Below are 20388 nucleotides of genomic sequence, written 5' to 3' on the forward strand. Positions count from 1 at the left end.
GCACACTGAGTCCGATGTGTTTGTTAATACGTATATGTTGCGATAATTCACAAAATGAAAATAAACGGAGTCATCCAGCAGGGAGGGAGATTCTCTGACCATCTCGCTTCTTGAAAAAAATAACAGCTGTGCAACAGTTGGACCGTGGAGATTGGTGGTCTTTTTTCTGATGTGAGGAAAAATTTCCCTCATTTCAGAGCTTTACTGTAGTTGCTCGGTGGAAAACAAGACAAACATTTATCATTTATGTGATCCAGTATAGTAAGTATGGACAGTATGTCCTCTGTATTCATACACTGCTGATAAAGAGGACAGACCGGTGGAGAGAAGGTAATGTAGTAACGACAGGCTTACATGCCGACAGATTATGTTTTTAACTGAGATAAACCAGAGAATAATCAAATCCTCATTGCTTTCTGCGTAGTTAGTAGGAAGTGATGTCATGTAGCCCCGGTGCATCCCATGTGGAGAGAACACTGCACCAGACTCCACAAAATAGCCATTTATATGTACTGTGTATGTAACAATGAACTAATACTTCTTATCATTTACAATGACAGGATGTTAATATTATCAACTGTCATTTCATGATTAGCCTGTCCAGGGTGTACCCTGCCTTCGCCCAATGACAGCTGGGATCGGCTCCAGCCCCCCCGTGACCCTGAATACAGGGTAAGTGGTAGACGATGAAGGGATGGATGGATTTCATGATTAGGCCTACATAATAAGCTATTTTAAATATAGTAGATAGATGAGCTGAAGTCAGGATGCAGTCATTTATAGAGACAGAGTTGATCTACTCATTAAGTTGAGGTTTAATTATCGAAAAAGTATCGTTGCATTATTGAATTCAAGGAATTCCAAGAATATCCAGCCCTGCACATGCACTCCTCCTGAACCTAAGGACATTTCTGTGTTGAAATAACACTTATATTTACTGTTTAATATGTGAAATATGATTAAAATAATGTGCCTTATGTGACATGCCTGGCCTAGGTCAAGGTGAGTTCAACCAACCATTGGAAATGAGTGAACAACATTCAAGGTGCAATGTCCAAAAAATATAGTTTTATTTTCCAAAAGAAAGTAGCAGCGGGTTAGTGGCGAAAAACAACTTAAATTCCTCCCAGTCTGGGGTAGTAGTTCTCGCTGAATAAACTTCGCTATTCGTCCCTCTGTCCAGCTAGACTTCAGCTCCTGCTGAAGCGTCCCCTCTCGCTCCTCTCTGCCTGTTCCTGCTTAAAACAAAGCCTGTCAAATCAGCCTGATGAGCCACCCCTGGGTGGCTTCCCTCAGCTCTAATCAGCTGAGGTCGGTGTCAGCTGTTGCTGTCCTCCCAGACTGTGAGCAGGTAATTGGGTAAATATTGGCCAGCCAAGACTTTCCCCAGTGGCCTGCGTTGTGGGAAGGGCCTCTGCCCATGGTGGTGAGGGTGTTTCCCCCTCAGCCGGGGCACTGGTGTGCCACATACCCCTCTCCCCAGCTCCAAGCCCCTGCAGGGAGCACCGGTCCATAAACAGTCCTCCCTCCTGGACAAGGCATCTGCATTGCCATGCCGCTTCCCGGGCCGATGTTCCACCTGGAACTGGAAATTCTGAGGTTCCATAAACCATCGGGTTACACAAGCATTTTTCTCCTTGTTAACTGCCATCCATTTTAGTGGGGTGTGTAACTAGGATGAATTTCCTGCCCCTCAGATAATATTTCAGTTCCTCCATTGTCCACCTGACAGCCAGACACTCCTTTTCCACAGTTGCGTAGCTCCTCGCGTGATCCAAGAGTTTCCAGCTTATGTAGATGATGGGGTGTTCCGCTCCATCCTGGACTTGGAACAGGACCGCCCCAATGCCAATTTCTGACACATCTGTCTGTGACAGAAAGGGCTTAGAGAAAGCTGGAGTTAATAGGACTGGTTCCCCACAGAGGGCCCGTCATAGGGACTCAGAGGCAGCTTCTGCTTCTGTAGCCGGCGTCCACTTCACCTGGTTGGGGAGACTTTTTTGAGTCAGTTCATGCAGGGGGGCTGCAACAGTCGCAAAGTTCGGTATGAGCTGTCTGTAATATCCCACCAACCCCAGAAATGTTTCACCTGCTTCTTGGTCTGTGGCTGTGGCCAGGTCGCGATGGCATCCATCTTCCTTACTTGGGGCTTTATATTTCCCGCCCTACGGTTTACCCCAGATAGTCTGCCTCCTCCAAAGCCACACAACACGTGGTCGCTTTGGCCTTCAGGCCAGCGTCCCTGAGGGGTTCCAGTACCTTTTCAACCAAATTAGATGGTCCTTTCAGGTGCTGCTAAGTATGCTGCGGCACAGGCCCGATGAGGCCGTAAGATTTTATCCATCAAGCGCTGAAAGGTGGCTGGGGCTCCGTGGACCCCAAATGGCATGACTGTATATGGAAACAGACCCTCCGGGGTAGAGAAGGCCGCCTTCTCCTTGGCCTGAGGGGTCAGAGGCACCTGCCAATATCCCTTGGTTAGATCTAGGGTGCTAATGAACCGAGCTGGCCCCAACCTCTATAGAAGCTCGTCAACTCTGGGCATTGGGTAAGCATCCAACAGTGAAACTTCATTCAACTTGCGGAAATCATTGCAGAATCGTGTGGAGGTATCAGGTTGGGAACTAGGACTAGACCAAGAGCTGTTGGACTCCTCGATAACCCTCAATTCCAACATTCTCCTCACCTCTGTCTTGATGGTTTCCCGTTGGGCCTCAGGGATGCGGTATGGTCGTAGTCAGACTTTCTTGCCCGACTCCATCACAATGTCGTGGGCTATGACTGACGTTCGTCCAGGGGTGTCTGAAAACACGTCCCGTTCCGGTGCAGCAACTGTCTCACTTCCTGGCTCTGGTGGGGGGACACCTGACTTCCCACTTTTACTTCGGGCTGAACAGAGGACTTAACCTGGGCAGAGAGGACATGAACTGGAAGGTGACGTTTAAAGAGGTTGACATGATACCTTTGCTCATGCTTCCGCCTGACTGTCGGACCTTGTAGTTCACTGGGCCGACCTGCTCAGTTACTTCATAGGTGCCCTGCCATTTGGCGAGGAATTTGCACTCATTCGTAGGTATCAAGACCATTACCTTGTCTCCTCGCTGGAATTCTCAGACCTGGGCACCGTGGTTATACACTCTGGACTGTGCCAGCTGGGCCTGTTGCATGTGTTCTCGAACCAGGTGCCATACCTGGGACATTCGTTGCTGCATCGTTACTACATGCTTGATGACTGATCTGTGGTGGGATGGTTGCTCTTCCCAGGCCTCCTTAGCCAGGTCAAGCATCCCTCGAGGCCTCCACTTCATGAACCACGGAGGTGAACCTCTGTCGCCTGCACCGTAGGCATCGTTGCTAACCGTTACATCACAGTGTCGCTCTGTGAGCCTGAAAATAAAGACTTATCACCTTTAGATCAAACGACTGTTTCATTCAGTTATACGTATTACGTCAGGCAGTAAATGTGTGATACGCATCACATGCATGTATTTCTTTTATGCAGTTATGTTGGTCCGCCTTCTAAGAATGACCTCGTTTTCTTCATAAACACTCACACACATTTAGAGTCATCAATGAACCTATCCCCATCCTGCATGTCTTTGGACTGTGGGAGGAAGCCGGAGAACCCGGAGAGAACCCACGCTCACACGGGGAGAACAAGCAAACTCCACACAGAAGGAACCCGGGAATCGAACCCAGGACCCCCTCGCTTTGAGGCGACAGTGCTAAACTCAGAGTTGCCCATCCCAGAGTTGGTCAACTCAGAGTTCAGGGTTAGGTTCAGAGTTGGTTGAGCCTTCTGGAATACCCCCCTGATATGTCCAGCCTCTCACTGGTGTTTTTCTGGATTACTGTTTGTGAGTTCTGTTTACCTGGTGGATTTGGACTATGTTTTTTGTTAGCTTATTATTTAAATAAAGCTTTTTTTTTTTATCATTTATCTGCATTTGGGTCCATACCTCCTTTATTCTTAGTATACCCGAGACATACAGACATATTTTTATGTAATAAAAACATAATATTAACTATTTTGACGAATTGCCTCTTGTTGAAATGCTGTGAGTGAATTTAAGTTCCTCTGGTCAACATGTGTCTAGGCTTTTATTGTTAAATGTAGGACCGGATAGAGAGCTATATGCCTTTGACAATCAGGATGTAAGTGTTGTATTTTCCTCAATGAATAAATAAATGCAGTAGTGGTGAAATCACTATACATTTCATAAACAACCACTGTGTAGAATTACAATCATTTTAAAATGATAAATTACATCCCAGATACAACACTGACTTCTGAATCGCTGATCCTTAAAGGGACAGTGTGTAACATTTTAAGTAATTTATTAGCTACAATCAATATCTTCATTCATAAATAGGTCCTCATAAGTGTATAATTACCTCTGCCAATAATCTGATTTATCCTCGTAAGCAAAGAATTTCTTAATTGTATTTACATTGGACGGGTAAGTCCTCAGCAGGCTTCCATGTCATTCCACCATTTTGAAGACTATAACCGCCGGAGAGGGACAAAACATCTAAACGCGATTTTGTTCAGAGCCAGCGTAAATGAAAGGAGATCACATCAGCGAGAGGCGCTTCCAGACACGTAGGGTGCGTGCGCAGGACCGGCTCTCCCCCCTGAAGTGGACAGTGACTTTGACTGACTGTTTTTTTTCGCCTGTGGGGCACAGATCTCGGATACTGGCGCACCCACGTCCCGCTGTTCCCCCTGGAGCTCCCAGAGAGCCACTTTTACCGAGCTTTGTTATTCGCCCGTGGTGGACGACCTCTTGCCTTTAACAGTCAGTGTTGTAGAGCAATATAAGCGCTTTAGTCACATTTGTTTGTGTTTGTTGTTAGCCGATGCTATAGGCTACTAATGGAAGGCTACCAAAACTAAACCAATATCAACATGGCAACATAAATCACTATCTTGCTCCAGGAGTAATTACTTACTGGTGAAGTGGTATTGGATGACATGTTGTCATAGCTTCTTGGTACATAACAGCTACCGTAGTTGCAACAAAGCGACGCGCTAGAGAGCACTATTCGTTTGAATGCAAAATACAATTTCACCACTAGATGGGAGTAATTCCGACACACTGCCTCTTTAATGGACAATGAAAGCCAACTAACCATTACACACTGAGGTTACCTGGGAAACAGGGGGTTCTCAGGTGGCCCATGTGGTGATGCCTAAGAAAAAGAGAGGATTGCAACGTGAACAACCAAAACAAGCGATAAGTGTACCAGGATGACTTTCAAAGAAACACAAGAAAAACAAACTTTTCAGAATGAAACCTCTGGTACCTGGACATCAGATGCTGACTCAGCCTTCCTGTCAGGGAGGAGAGAGACTGGTCGACAATCTGTGGAGCTCCTTCTAAGGTAGTGACTCGAGGGAGGAGGCGGTGGGGGGGGAGGCAGTTGATCATTGTAAATCCTGGTCTGACTAGTCTTGGACTCCAACGCCGACTCCAGCCTTTTCTCAGGGAGAGGAGAGCTGGGCCGGATGTCCACAGAGGCTCTGCGGTTGGGTGTGGCTGGGGGCGGGACGTCGCCAAAGCTCTTTCTCTCTGATTGGTCAGTGTAGGTGTCAGTGGGGTCCAGCAGACTGTTCATGCTGTGGCTCAAAGGAACATATAGGTTCTTTTAGTGAATTATAACAGGACAAGGAGCTGATATTTGAATTATAAATAATAGAAAACAACTCCTGGTTTTGACGAGTAAGAAGCTATGAACATTGCATTAAAATGTTTGGGCAAGATACTGAAAGCCAAATTGCCCCTGAAGGCTGTGTGGGTCATTCCGTGTCATTTCATCAAATTTCTGAAAATCTTCCCACCTGACCATCTCAGAATGTCCTGAAAAAATTCAAGTACAAGGACACACTTGTTAATAGGAAAAATCCAAAATATTAGGTCTCTACTGTCAACAGTTTTCTCATGAAACATCATTGAATGAAGGGTAGTTTAGACGGTTTTTGGCATCATGCTCTGAAAAGCAATTTTTAAACAGCAATATCTGGAAAAATATTTCACGTGTGGCCTTCAAATTTTCTACAGTGTATATCTGTTACTAATAGCCTCCAGACATGAAATATCAGGGGTGCAGCTCAATGATAACCTAGTATGGTATGTACTTAAAATGTGGCTTGTTGAAATAAAGTAGTACATTTGAAGAGTGGCTGAGCTCCCATTTTTGCAGATAAAAGACTTTTATCACTTCTGCCTCTATCTCTGGTGTTAGCTTAAACATTCTACAAAATATGGTCTCTCTTAGATGATTAGTTTCACAGATATTAACGCTCAAAAATGGAAGTAAACACATCTTTGCCCAACTTCAGAGTCATATTCCAAAAAACTGACAACAAGTATCAGGTCCAAACTTACATTTTTTGAAAGATCATATTCTTGGTAATTTTGCCTCATTTTGTCGCAGTGATTTTTTAAAATCCTGATATTGGTGGGGTTTTTGTGGCCGGTTTTGGTACTGCCCTAATGTCCTAATATTCTACTAGTAAACATCACAGCAGGGCAATTCAATTGTGTTTTTTACCATTTACCAAAGACTTACATGTGACTAAATGCTACTGATAAATGTAGCCTCACGAAAACATTAAAATGTAGCACAGTTGTAGACGCAATAAGTCCTTGAATGTGAGTTAAACATGGTGAAAGCAGCTTTTAATGTCTTAAACCATGAACAAACAGCATAATATTGAAGACTGTACATTTTGTCATACTTTAAGTATATAAATTACACAACCAAATCAAATAATAATCTTAATTTGAGCATAAAGATTTTACATTACAGTAGAAAAGTCTCCAAAGTTTGATATTGAATAACAGTTTGTCTCTATGCTCACTATGAGACAATATGTGAGTTTTGTGTATGATCAGAAATGGTGGATAGGAAGTATCATGTTGATGTTCAAGATGAAGATGTACTGGTTCAGTTCATGCACCCACATGGCCCTGCCAAGAGTTTCTACTGGCCAAGAAGAGAAGACATGTGCAATGTGCACTGCAGCATAGAATTGCAAGATTTGACGTTCTCTCTACAGAAACTGGGCGCATGTATGCCATCAAAAAAGATGAGCACAACAGAGCAGAGATGTACATTAGACAATTTGTAAAGTGACTGCCAAATTAATGAATGTGATGAAGGAATTGGATCTAAAAGATGAAAAATGTGTGATCCCTCATAGTGAGCATAGAGACAAACTGTTATTCAATATCAAACTTTGGAGACTTTTCTACTGTAATGTAAAATCTTTAGGCTCAAATTAAGATCATTATTTTATTTTGGTTGTGTAATTTATATACTAGTATGACAAAATGTACACTCTTCAATATTATGCTATCATGTTTATTCATGGTTTAAGACATTAAAAGCTGCTTTCAGCATGTTTAACTCACATCCAAGGACTTATTGCATCTGTAACTACAACTGTCCTACATTTTAATGTTTTCGTAAGGCTAAATTTATCAGTAGCATTTAGTCACATGTAAGTCTTTGGTAAATGGTAAAAAACACAATTGAATTGCCCTCCTGTGATGTTTACTAGTGGGCTGTTAGGACATGCAGTACCAAAACTGTCCACAAAAACCCCACCAATATCAGGATTTTAAAAAATCACTGCAACAAAATGAGGCAAAACACCCTCCCGATTTTTTAATATGATTTTACCAAGAATATGATCTTTCAAAAAATGTAAGTTTGGACCTGATACTTTTTTTGGAATATGACTCTGAAGTTGGGCAAAGATGTGTTTACTTCCATTTTTGAGCGTTAATATCTGTGAAACTGATCATCTAAGAGAGACCATATTTTGTAGAATGTTTAAGCCAACACCAGAGATAGAGGCAGAAGTGATAGAAGTCTTTTATCTGCAAAAATGGGAGCTCAGCCACTCTTCAAATGTACTACTTTATTTCAACAAGCCACATTTTAAGTACATACCATACTAGGTTATCATTGAGCTACACCCCTGATATTTCATGTCTGGAGGCTATTAGTAACAGATATACACTGTAGAAAATTTGAAGGCCACACGTGAGATATTTTTCCAGATATTGCTGTTTAAAAATTGCTTTTCAGAGCATGATGCCAAAAACCGTCTAAACTACCCTTCATTCAATGATGTTTCATGAGAAAACTGTTGACAGTAGAGACCTAATATTTTGGATTTTTCCTATTAACAAGTGTGTCCTTGTACTTGAATTTTTTCAGGACATTCTGAGATGGTCAGGTGGGAAGATTTTCAGAAATTTGATGAAATGACACGGAATGACCCGTGTATTCATATGCAACACCTAGATTATTAATATCAGCAATAGTAGTAGTATTAAAAGTATTAGTAATATAAACAGTAGTAGTAATATTAAACACATACAATGGTAGAATTTCAGTCTTATTATTACTGGATCTCAGTGCTGCATTCAACACAGTCGATCACAACGTAGCTACTCCTAGACTATCCAGACCTCTCAGATGGTCTGCTGTGTCCCCAGAGTCCGAACCAAACATGGAGTTTTTACGCACCACAAATCTGGAACAAACTTCCAGAAAACTGCAGGTCTGCTGCAAATCTCAGCTCTTTTAAATCAAGACTGAAGGCTTTTCTTTTGCCGCTGCCTTTCAGTAAACAATACAACTTATGAACTCCTTATACTGCACTGTAATTTCTATTCCTTTGATACAAATGGTCCTCATTTATGATATTCTTGTATTTATTTATTTATTATTTTTATTTAATTTGCTTGTTTTTTATGTGTTTATTTCCAATGCTTTTAATGTTTTATGTAAAACATTTTGAATTGCCTTGTTGTTGAAAGGTGCTATACAAATAACATTGCCTTGCCTACTATAGTTTATACTACTACTGTGAATCTTGAGATACTTGAACTTCTCCGCTTGGGGAAGCAACTCACTCAACCGTTTTCCGGTGGAGAACCACGGTCCCTTTGAACAACAACGTCTTCAAATAGCAAGGATGCAATCTTGCACCTTGAGATCCTGTCCATGAATATCACGGACAGGATGGGAGACAAGGGACAACCTCAGTCCAACACCCACTGAGAACAAGCTTGACTTTGTGTCGAGAATGCGGACAGAACTCGTATTTTGTTCATACAAGGACCTTATGGCTTGTAGCAACGGCCCCGGTACTCCGTATTCCCTCAGTACCACCCACAACATATCCCAGGGGACACGGTCCAAAGCTTTCTCTAAATCCACAAAACACATTAAGACTGGTTGAGCAAACTCCCATGAGCCCTCAAACAACCCTGCCAGGGTTAAGAGTTGGTCAACTGTTCCACGGCCTGGACAGAATCCGCATTGTTCCTCCTGAATCCTAGGTTCGACAATCGGCCGGAGCCTCCTTTCCAGCAATTATTATTATTATTATTATTATTATTATTATTATTAGGGCTGGGACTGTATAAGAAAAAAAATCTAATTAATTAGAGGCTTTGTAATTAATTAATCGAAATTAATCGCATATAAATTTGACCTGAGAACAGTGAGAAGTAATTTTTTTCACATGGATTTTTAGTATACCATTGAATAATGACCGAATACATAAGCTTAAGCAACAAAATATTGTTTATTTTTGTCCAACCAAGTCCAACAGACCAGTGCAATTTTTGCCATTAAGTGTAGCAATAGCATCTGGTGGAGTGCGGGTTGGGTGTGGGTCCTAGCGTCCACGCTAGCTGCTATATGTTTTGCATTGAGGTGATACTTGAGGCTCGATGTGCAGTGGTTCAGTGATATGCAAATTCCTTGTTGCATAGCTTGTACACAACCATGCTCTTATCGACGCTTCCATCCGTTCGTTTTTCATAACAAAATTTCCCATCCACGGGGCCAACCAAAGCGGTCTCATCAGCTTCTTCATTCATGTTCACTGTGGTTTGTTGTTGTCTGAAGTCATGAACGCTAGTTGGTGCTCCAGTATAATCGGTCCGCCTGAAACTCATCCAGTGAGAAACGTTCCGCGGTGCAAAAATAAGTGCGATTAAAATGCGTTAATTTTTTTAACGCGTTAATTTTTGTGTAATTAATTAATCTTAATTAACACGTTAAAGTCCCGGCCCTATTATTGTTATTATTATTATTATTATTATTATTATTATTATTATTATTAATATTAATATTATTATTGTTGCCACTACCCTACAGACCTGAATATCAACCTTTAAAAGTCTCTGCAGACTGACAGTAATTCCTACCTTGTTGCTAAAGTGTTGTAGAAATCCTCGACGGGGGCAACATAGGCAGCTGGGAACCAGCCCTGACTGGATTGCAGAGAAGACAGATACAATAAACAATACACTCTATAAATCCTCTTTGCACCAGGAGTATATACTATAAAACATTCTATCACACAACATATTGCATTTTTCAGACTTGAAATGTAGAGTGTAGAGTGTTTATAACGTCTATGTCAGCTGTGTACAGTGCTCTTTTTTGTGGTCATCGCACAAAATGACACCTGATCTGTGTTGCTTTGTTGAGATCAAAATGCACGACTCAACTCAAACTGCTGAGTGAAATACATGCTCTATTTATCAGCCGGAAAGAGAACCAATGAGCGACTGGGTGGATCTGGCACTGAGACCTTACTGGATCAGGCTCCATCTGGCTTCTGGTGTCAACTTTACAGCTACGTTTTTAAGTAATCTTAATCTAATTGCATTGGTAGTGTGGTAGTGAGGTCATAGTCGCACTGCGGGGAAAAGCATGCCCTACTTTAGTAAGTTATGATCCCATGGTTTATCAAAAAGTCATTCATTTAGTTTCTAGTTTCAATTCTTCTTCATTTCATGTATTGAAGAAGACTTGAAACTAGAGATTGATACCATGAACTCATGTTTACAATGTTTACTGAGATAATAAAGCAAAGACTTCCATGCAGTCTGACTTTAGTTTAAGGCATATCAGCGTTGGCTTCACTTTCAGAACCAGAGGTTTCCGCCTGGCAGCTTCAGAGAGAAATGACGCTTACCACATGTTTGGGTGTGTTATAATAACATATTTTCACAGTTATAAGATATAATAGAATAATTATCAATTATTAGTTCCACGTGACGAGATTTACAGTATTACAGCATCAAAGAGGATACTGTAAGAACAAGAGGCTAAACAGAACGGTTGAGTTCTAAATATTGTTATCATACAGTGCGCATTGATATTATTATTGCATATGAATGAATGAGTGAATGAAGGGAATGATTGAATCATTTGTTGAGCAGGCTGACAGCAGCATAGAGGAAGGATTTCCTGAAGCTGTCAGTTATATGACAAAATGCAACTTTCTTGACTTGCAAAATCATTGACATCATACGTACACGTTATTCACAGTACAATTCAAATGGGATCAAGAAATATTTGTCTCAACCCCATTGAGTATCATACATATTTTTCCAAAATAAAGTCCCACTGGAAGGAGTGGGACACATGTCTTCTACCTCAGCTACCCACCGCAGGCTGCCGTCGGTGCGTCCATACAGCCAGCCATTGCGAGGCTCCTGAACCAGCACGGTGACGGTCTCTCCCCTGTTGAAAGGGAGAAGCTTCGGGTTGGATGAGGAGGGATGAGACACCAGGGCCCTCATTGCTCTCCCTCCACCCAGACCTAGAGACTCCCCGACTGAGCTGGAGCGAGATCGGCTGGGGAGGGGAGACGGCGCTGGAGGGAGGAGAACCACAGGAGGACAAGTAGAGGTTGTAGATGAAAGAGAGGATGGTGAGGGGATGGAGAGAGAGAGTCAGCGAAGAACACCTCCCCTTAAATGAAAGATTTTTTTATGAATAAAAATAAAAGGATAATAATCAGACTCAAACTCGATTATTGTTATTATCTATCGGCAGAGGCAAATGTGACTTGGCCATCAGAATGGAATCAGAGGATACATTCCAAGTCTCTAATTTGATATCCGCACTCCATATCCATTTTGGACCAGAAGTTGTTCTGTTCGGCCATCTTGAAGGCAGTCTCAAAGCTCTTATTTCTGCTCTGAGGAGACATGAGCTTATGTGGCAAAGCTCTTATTTAGCAAACCAAATTTAGGTGTGCAAATTGTACAAACCCGTAGCTGGTATACGACAGATGTATACCAGCTACGGGTTAACTGCTTGAAACTTGTTCTTGTGAAATCCTTTTGTCCTCTTGTGAAATCCTTACTGTACTGATAGTGATATACTGACAAATTATGACCACTTATTGTAAGACGCTTTTCATAAAAGTGTCTGCTGAATGCCCTAAATGTAAATGTAAATGTATTCTGCAGCGGATTGGACTGATCTGATAGATCTCAACATCACAAGTTTCATACTGGAGAGAAGAGAGATAACTAATTAAACTATCAAGTTTTATATTTTATTTGTTTGTTTCGATTCACCATCTCGTTAATCTGTGTTAATTGAAGTTTCTGAACAACAAAAAGACCATAAATAACGTTGTAATTTATAGGAAAGATTTATTTTGTCATGCTATGCTATTGCCCCTATTACCTTTTTTATGGATTTAAAGTGAGAGAGTGAAGTCTGTCTGTCAGCAAGAAATGTACATAATTCATCATCATTTCTATTCTGTCACATGTGGTTGACCACCCTGAGTGTTTGATATGAGTTACATAATTGAAATTTTCCTCAAAACATTTATATTAATAAATAATTCCCAGTGTTTAACAGGCACTATGATCAGAATCTGGGTTATTAAATATTGAATTCAGAATCAGGATATCAATAAATACAGATGAAAATAAATAAATAATATAAACGCATTCTGCCAGTAGAAATACAGAAGGTGGGGTTTTATTCATGTGCAACTCTGACTGTGTGGTTTGTTTGTACCGTGAACATGTGTTCAGACACAAACAAAACATTTCACGTGGCACTTTAGAGGACTTCCTCGGGACGAAAACGCACGTGATGGAAACATGGAGGTGGTTTATGAGACTTATGTGTTCCTCCCACCTCTAGAGGGCACTCTGCCCAGTGCCTGCTGCTCCCTCTTTGCCCAGGACATGTCTTCATCTCTGGCTACTGTCTGCAGCAGGGAGCTCACTGAACCTCGCAGCTGCTCACAAACAAAACACAGGTCAATCATTGCTGGTTGTTTTAACAGAAATCAAGCACGTTTTTTTTATTTTTTATTTACTGCAGCCATAAAGAAGCATCTGTGCAGGTAGGGCCACACTAAAGCTTTTTATGAGTCACTTCATTATTGTCAGCCATTTATGAAATTAAATACATAAAAGTTAGACGTGTGTGAAATTGTCATGAGTAGCATATGAATTATGGAATTATGGTCACGTGTTTTGAGGACAAAGTGACCTCATGCCACCAAATTTTAATCAATTCAGTTGGTAGACTGTAGAGTTCAGCATTTTGGCAGTTGCCATTAGGCTTGGGCGGTAATACGGTAATACGGTATACCACGGGTCTTAAAAATAGCAACGTTATCAGTTTCAATACCGTCATTAAAAAAATGCAATGCACTTATATAGGAGAGAGAGAGAGAGAGAGAGAGAGAGAGAGAGAGAGAGGAAAGATGGCGAGTCGCGCACCGAGTGACCTGGTCTCAAAGAAGAACACGACTTCTGCAGTTTGGCAGTATTTCGGGTTCCGACCTAACGAGAAGTAGAGCTTAGTTCGGGCCCAGAAAATCAAGCCCGACCCTACCCGAGCCCGTGCGCGTTCTGTCCGAACCCGGACCGACCCGACACATTACTGTAATTAAGAGCCCGAGCCCGATTTCAACCCAACAATTATTTTTCATGCAAGAGGCTGTTGTATGTGCATATCCGTGGGAAGTGGGGGTGCGGCTGAACCACTACTCAGTCACAAAAATATACAAATCATTTTATAGGCTACGTTAGTGCCGCGATTAGGATATGACTGGACAAAGCCGACACGTATGTCATCGCTAGGGCTGGGTATTGTTTAGAATCTCACGATTCGATTCGATTTCGATTCGTTGGGTCACGATTTGATTCAATATCGATTCGATTCGATATTGATTGAAATGCTTCGATATCAGCAGACGCCGAAACGATCGCTTCACGGCGCGGGACGGCCGCGCGTATTCGCGGCGCTCCGTGTCTGGTGTGAACTACACTATCGCTTAACAAGGGAGTCGAAAGGAAGCGGGCTCCGCTACGAGTTTGGTCTAGTGCGGCCCCCGTCCGTACAGCGCGAATCACACGAGGGTGTCGTCACAGCGTCCCCACTGGCCAGGGGCTTGAATCGATTCAGAAGATGGCTGAATCGATATTGAATTGCGGGGAAAAGAATCGCAATGCATTGCTGAATCGATATTTTTACCCATCCCTAGTCATCGCCTCCTCCCACTACTCACTTGAAATGATCCCGTACCTCGGACTTTCCTGATGACTTGCTCAACGTTAATTGTCCTGTTTTTAATTTATCCTTTATGTCTCCAGGCTCCATGTTGCACTTTAGCGTAACTCCTTTATTCTTTGATTTAGCTGCACAGAGCAGAACCGTTATGAATGATGCCTGCGCAGTATGTGTAGCGTCTTTTTTTTTTTTTTACTTTGTGTAACTTTGTACACATTTCTTACGTAGACCCACTCTGCTCAACATATAACCAATAATATTTAATGTGTATGCCTAGCCTTCTCCTCAGATTAGGGGAGAAAGCTAGCATAAATGCAATGATAGAAAAAAAAAAAGAACGAACAAACGAACGAACATAAACGCTTGTTTAAAGGCCCGGCCCGACCCAGCCCGAGGGTAGTGGTGGTAAATTCGGGCAGAGAAGCTAAACTCTAATGAGTTTGGTGACGTCGTCTGAGCCTTACGTCATAATTTTTAATTAGTCACGGTAATGCTGTATAACGGGGTAAAATAGGGAGGAGGTTTGACGGTTTCAAAATTTGGATACCGCCCAACTCTAGTTGCCATGTACACATTTGTGCAACCAGTGAACAGAAGAGAGCATATTTGGACAGAATGACACCCAAGTTAGCCCCGCCCCTAAAGCACCCCCTGCTTTCTGGTCTATTTGACTCTAAATGGACCTTCATTTATTAAATGAACATCATGCTGGATTGACGCACACTTGAAACTAGAGATTAAGACAATAAACTCATGTATACAATGTTTACTGAGATAATAAATCAAAAGGGAAGTAGCGTAATTTTCTCATAGACCTCTAAACAATCAGATTTATTTTTGCTACCATGCGGAGCCGCCAGTATACGCACTTCAGCATTGTTTTCACTTTTCAGAACAGGAGGTTGCTGCCTGGTGCAGTTCAAGGCTGCTGTCAAATATTACAAAAATAATATCCTATGTCCTTTCTTAAATACTTCTCATTAAATGAAAGATGGTCACTGATATATCCAGATTTGTGTCTGTTTTAAAGCACCTTATTCATAACACAGTCAAATAAAGACCACTTTCATGTATCCATACAATTAAACAACAACAGTGGATGTTATTGACAGACAAGGAATTGTGGAACCACATTATCTCTAGGGTTGAAAACAATAAACCGATGCGACCGGATATTCGGTTCAACAAGTGAGAGATACGGCTGCATCGGTAGCAGCCTCCTCAATCGATACGAATTATCAATAAATTCCTAGATGAATTGGTTATAGAGTCATGGATCGGGTATCGCAAGACTTTGAAGCGGTTGGCGGCATTACACCAGCATCTCTAAAACAACGCAAGAGCTGAAGCTGCCCGCGAAACACCGTAGCTGGCTAGCTTGTATGAGTTATAAACAAGGGACAACACGGAACATGGAGGAGGTGGAGGTGGAGAGGCGGGCGCAGCACTTGTGTCTCAACTTGCGCCACAAGAGGCGGCCACAGCACGGGTAGCGTCCACGACACTGTCCTGTGACCGCCAGGCAACGATTCAGACAGACTTTTTTTTGGTCCATGTCTAAAAATAAATACATTGACATGTGATTTTGTTGTTCTGTTTTTTGTTTGCCAGCGTCATACAGCCACAATGCTTGGGGATATGTCACTTTCATAGAATCGGCTTCTTTATTTTATAAAATAAACAATATTAACCGTAGAATGGAATCGTATCATTCTTACACTGTATGGGATCGATTCGAATCGAATCGGTCTGTAAAAAAAGGATATCGTTTTTTAATCGAATCGTAACCTGTGTATCTAGATGCATATCGAACCGTTTATCACAAAGAGATTTTTAACCCTAATTATCTCCTTTTATCCTTTCATAAAGGATGTGTTACCTTACGGTAAAGGAGATGAGAAAGGAAGCATTGACACACCTTTCCTCAGCATTAAGAGAATCCAACCAACTCTCATCATGGCTGCCAATGACAACCTTCTGGGTGATTTCACTCAGTTATGAAGCTTTCTTAGAGAAAAACTGCAGCCCATGTGGATGTTTGTGCCAATTTCCAAAACCCCAACCCACTTCCCCCTGAGAAATCATGTTCAGGAAAATGGGATGAACCCAAGAACATAATGCCTCCAGCCATAACAAGGAATGATTCTCTTTAAAATGTAAAACAGTAGTGTACTAATGAAGTGATATCTCTTCGGTTCATAATAACAAAGTATCTGGCCCATTATTGATTGGTTATGTTTATAAATGTTTATGTGGTGCTTAGAATACTAATTAAGTATAATGTTCACGTGGATCAAAATAATCGACTAAACTAAGCAACGCCTTGTACCTGTGCTTCTTGATCCAAATGGGTGGGAGTTCGTGGTCTGGACCCTCTGGTCTCATTCACCTTCTCCTTCCATCCATCTGCCTTCTGCTGGAGAGATGCACCGGTCTGAAATGAGAACAGCAAGGTGGGCACCACATTACATCTCAGGCAGCAACAGAATGAACACAAACACTTCAGTACATGAGCCAATGGACGCTGAGACGTGAATTTCATAGCATCAAGAAAAAAACATGCTATCTGCATTGTTTTTGGTTGTCCCCATCATGGTTTTTGGTCATCGCCATCTTGGTTTTTGGTCGAGTCCATCTTAGTTTTTAGCCACACCATCTTAGTTTTTGGTTGTCCCCATCTTGGTTTTTAGCTATCGCCATATTGTTTTTTGTCGTCCCCGTCTTGGTTTTTAGTCATCGCCATTTTATTTTTCAGCTGCCGCCCTCTTGGTTTTTGGTCATTGCAATCTTGAGTTTTGGCTGCCACCATCTTGGTTTTTGGTCGTCCTCATCTTAAGTTTTACCTGTCACCTTCTTTGTTTTTGGTTGTCGCCATCTTGGTTTTTTCACAACCAGACGTGACACTAGAGGGTCGAGCTAAATATAACCGACCACTGAATAGCAGCCAAAATGTTTCAATTAAAGTGGTAATATGTAAACTCCCAGACAGGACAATGCTCTGAGCAACCTGTCAATCACAAGATACCCCACCGAGAGGTGTCCGTCTGTGTGTCCTTACCTTGTTGATAAGGAAAAGCAGTGACTGAGTGAGGCCACAGTGTTTCTCTGCCAAGAAGCGATACCTCCTCTCCTCCTCCTTCAGGATCTCCTGCTGACTCTGCCTCAGGTACAGCATATACTCACTGTTCTCCTAAAAAGAAATTACACATAGTGCTTCACAAGTATTGCTACTATGTGTGTGTGTGTGTGTGTGTGTGTGTGCATTGTGTGTGCATTGTGTACAGTATAAACCTGTGTTTATGTGTATGTTTATGGAACTACCAGAGAGTCTCTGTAGGCTCCTCTTCTGAGCTGTTTCTCCAAAGCCTCTGCCTGGTTCCTCACCTCCAGCTCGTACACTCTGCGAGTACCCTGCAGCACAGAAAGTGGTTTCATTTGAGAAGCTCTGATGTGGGAGTGGAAGGTTTTCCTGAGGTTTACTACCTCTCAACTGATTCTGGTCTTGTGAAAATTGATCAGAAGAATTCAGACTTAGGTTGCTGCATTGGTCCCCAGTCAGCAGGTCGCAGAGAAAAAAATCAATATCTTGCTTTATTTCCATGTCGAGTTGTAGTTTCTATGCACTTTATATTGTAGGATTTGCACAGAGATAGACATACCTAGATACCCATACACACATACCTAGAGACTGGCATGGTGCTTTTCAGTTAGCCCATAGCATGCTAGTTAGCCTACTGATTTCTCAATGCAAATCAAACCAGCTAATAGGCTAACTGAAAAGCACCATGCCAGTCTCTAGGTTTGTGAAGGGTATGTGAGGATTTGGATTGTATTTGAATTCCAAAGGCCCAGGTGACTTTATCAGAATGCATAGTTTCCTGGATCCATGTAATAACTGGCCTTTAAAAATAAAAATCTGCCTGCCTCTATGGGAGTTTAACAAAGGGGTGCCCATACTTATGCACCCTGTATTTAAATGAAGAACATTTATTTCTTTACGATACATGATTCATTCTCAAAGAAAATTGGTGTCCTAAAAGGTAGGATTTTTCCTCATTTGTTTAATTAAAGGTACAATATGTGAGAAAACTAAAGCAACTGGCCGTAAAATCATCCTAATATGTCATAGAGACTCAGGAATAATGACCATATAACATACTGAACTCACCAACAACAACAGTACAGCCAAAATATTCGCATTTAAAACATTTTTTGTGGACCGCAAATCTTGTTTATGTTTTGAAAACATGTCTTGGCACGTAGCGCCACCTACCGGCGTCTACAAATCATTGCAGTCAGTAGAGACTCAGCTGCCGAGCAACCACGGGTTGCCAGTTTCGACTGAGCTACAATGGCGGAGGCCACGAAACCCAAAAGAGCTCGTTATAATTCACAAAAACGCCAAGATAAAAACCGAGGCAAAGCGAGGGTCTATATAGGGGATGCATTTGAACGGTGGAGACAGTTGAAAGCTGAGGGGAATTTAAAATCGGATGCAGGATTGGCTACTCTTCTCCTAGACAGGAGTTGAGCTTGGCTAACTAAGTTAGCATCATAGCTTGACGGGGATGGACATTTCGAATACTTTGAACTGTCGAGTAACAACGTTATTCATTTCGATAATAGAAACAAACGTTAGCAGCACAGCTATTGCTAGCAGCATTAGCACTGTCCTGTTACGGGCATCCGGCTGTCCGGCCCGCCGGACATCGGCTGGACGCTAGCAACATTAGCACTGTCCTGTTACGAGCTGTGCTGCTAACGTTTGTTTCTATGATCGAAATGAGGACGTTGTTACTCCGCTGTCCGGCCGCCTTCGGCGCGTTTGGATACGCCAACAGCTCTGGCAACCTCGAGTCTGGAGGGGAGGGGGTGGAGGGGGAGACGGATACGACTCGCCGCAGCGTTTTGAATTTGAGTGTAGTATCGTTTTTGGCCACATTCTTACATATAGCGCCTTTAAGGCATTAAGACCAATTCATAAAAGATGTTTTTTTATTCCTCTTTAGCATAACTTAGGCATGGAGTGCCTAAACTTATGCATAGCACTGTATATGTATATATATATATATATATATATATATATATATATATATATATATATATATATATATATATATATATATCACATTAACAATAACTTTGTGTTTTCCTGAAAAACAGAGCAGAGTTTGCAGTAGAAATATTAATAATCAACTGTTTACCCTCTTGACAGTTACACAGTGTATTGATAGTTCCATCTTTTTTTTGCATTAATGCAGTAAAATAAATTAGTGCATTAACTCAAAGTAATTAACCGACGTGCATTAACACGTTCATTATGACAGCCCTAATATATGCCAACTAATTTCGCGTGCACACCGGACACACACACACACAGACGCAAACACAGATACACACAGACACACACACATTGATAGTTGTCCCCGTGTTTGTGAATTGTAGGTGTTCTGAATGTAAAGTTTGTGTATTGTATCTTTGCTTGTGTAACGTTTAGTAAAGGCCCAACCATGGACAGGGCTTACAAATTAGCCTCCGCTAGAAACCTGTATGCATGACATCTATTTTGTATTTTAAATGAAACAATATTCAGTGTTTTGTCCCTGCTCAATAAACGTCTAAATAAAATGAATAAAATAAAATAACTATGCAAACCATTTTGACTGGGTATGTACAATAAAATAGCTGCCAAGTTATCATAAAGCATAATCCTAGCCCAGTAAAATCTTGTTTATGCCCTTTGGAAACTCACATCAACGTACTCCTCGTCCAGCTTGACGTTCTTCTCCATGGCTTGCAACACTTCAATCTGGAACCACCGAAACTGTAGCAGAAAGAAGAACAATGTCCCTGAGATGCAGCCACGTCGTTATGGAGATCAGCCCCTTGGTCAAACATGCCGTTGTTTGGTGGGACTGAATCTATATGCAAATGAGCTCTGTCCTCAGGACGAGTTCTTCTTATTCACATCACTGAAAGCCACTGCAATCAAGCACAAGGTTTCGAGTGGCACTA

The 20388-nt window shown here is 41.8% G+C and overlaps 1 protein-coding gene across 1 annotated transcript in view; it reads right to left on the minus strand.

The window, feature by feature from the left end:
* The window catches only part of baiap2l2b (BAR/IMD domain containing adaptor protein 2 like 2b), a 39849-nt gene that overhangs the window by 5137 nt on the left and 14324 nt on the right, over positions 1 to 20388 (minus strand). Inside the window, exons 5-13 of the mRNA XM_084006373.1 lie at positions 20126 to 20197; positions 17695 to 17784; positions 17432 to 17563; positions 16703 to 16807; positions 12988 to 13090; positions 11491 to 11698; positions 10239 to 10304; positions 5308 to 5620; positions 5153 to 5193 (exon numbers count right to left, since the gene is read on the minus strand). Of these exons, the coding sequence (XP_083862499.1) occupies positions 5153 to 5193; positions 5308 to 5620; positions 10239 to 10304; positions 11491 to 11698; positions 12988 to 13090; positions 16703 to 16807; positions 17432 to 17563; positions 17695 to 17784; positions 20126 to 20197 (1130 nt within the window). The remainder of the gene's footprint in view (positions 1 to 5152; positions 5194 to 5307; positions 5621 to 10238; positions 10305 to 11490; positions 11699 to 12987; positions 13091 to 16702; positions 16808 to 17431; positions 17564 to 17694; positions 17785 to 20125; positions 20198 to 20388) is intronic.

Source organism: Eutrigla gurnardus, assembly GCF_963514095.1.
Source record: "Eutrigla gurnardus genome assembly, chromosome: 3".
Taxonomy (NCBI): domain Eukaryota; kingdom Metazoa; phylum Chordata; class Actinopteri; order Perciformes; family Triglidae; genus Eutrigla; species Eutrigla gurnardus.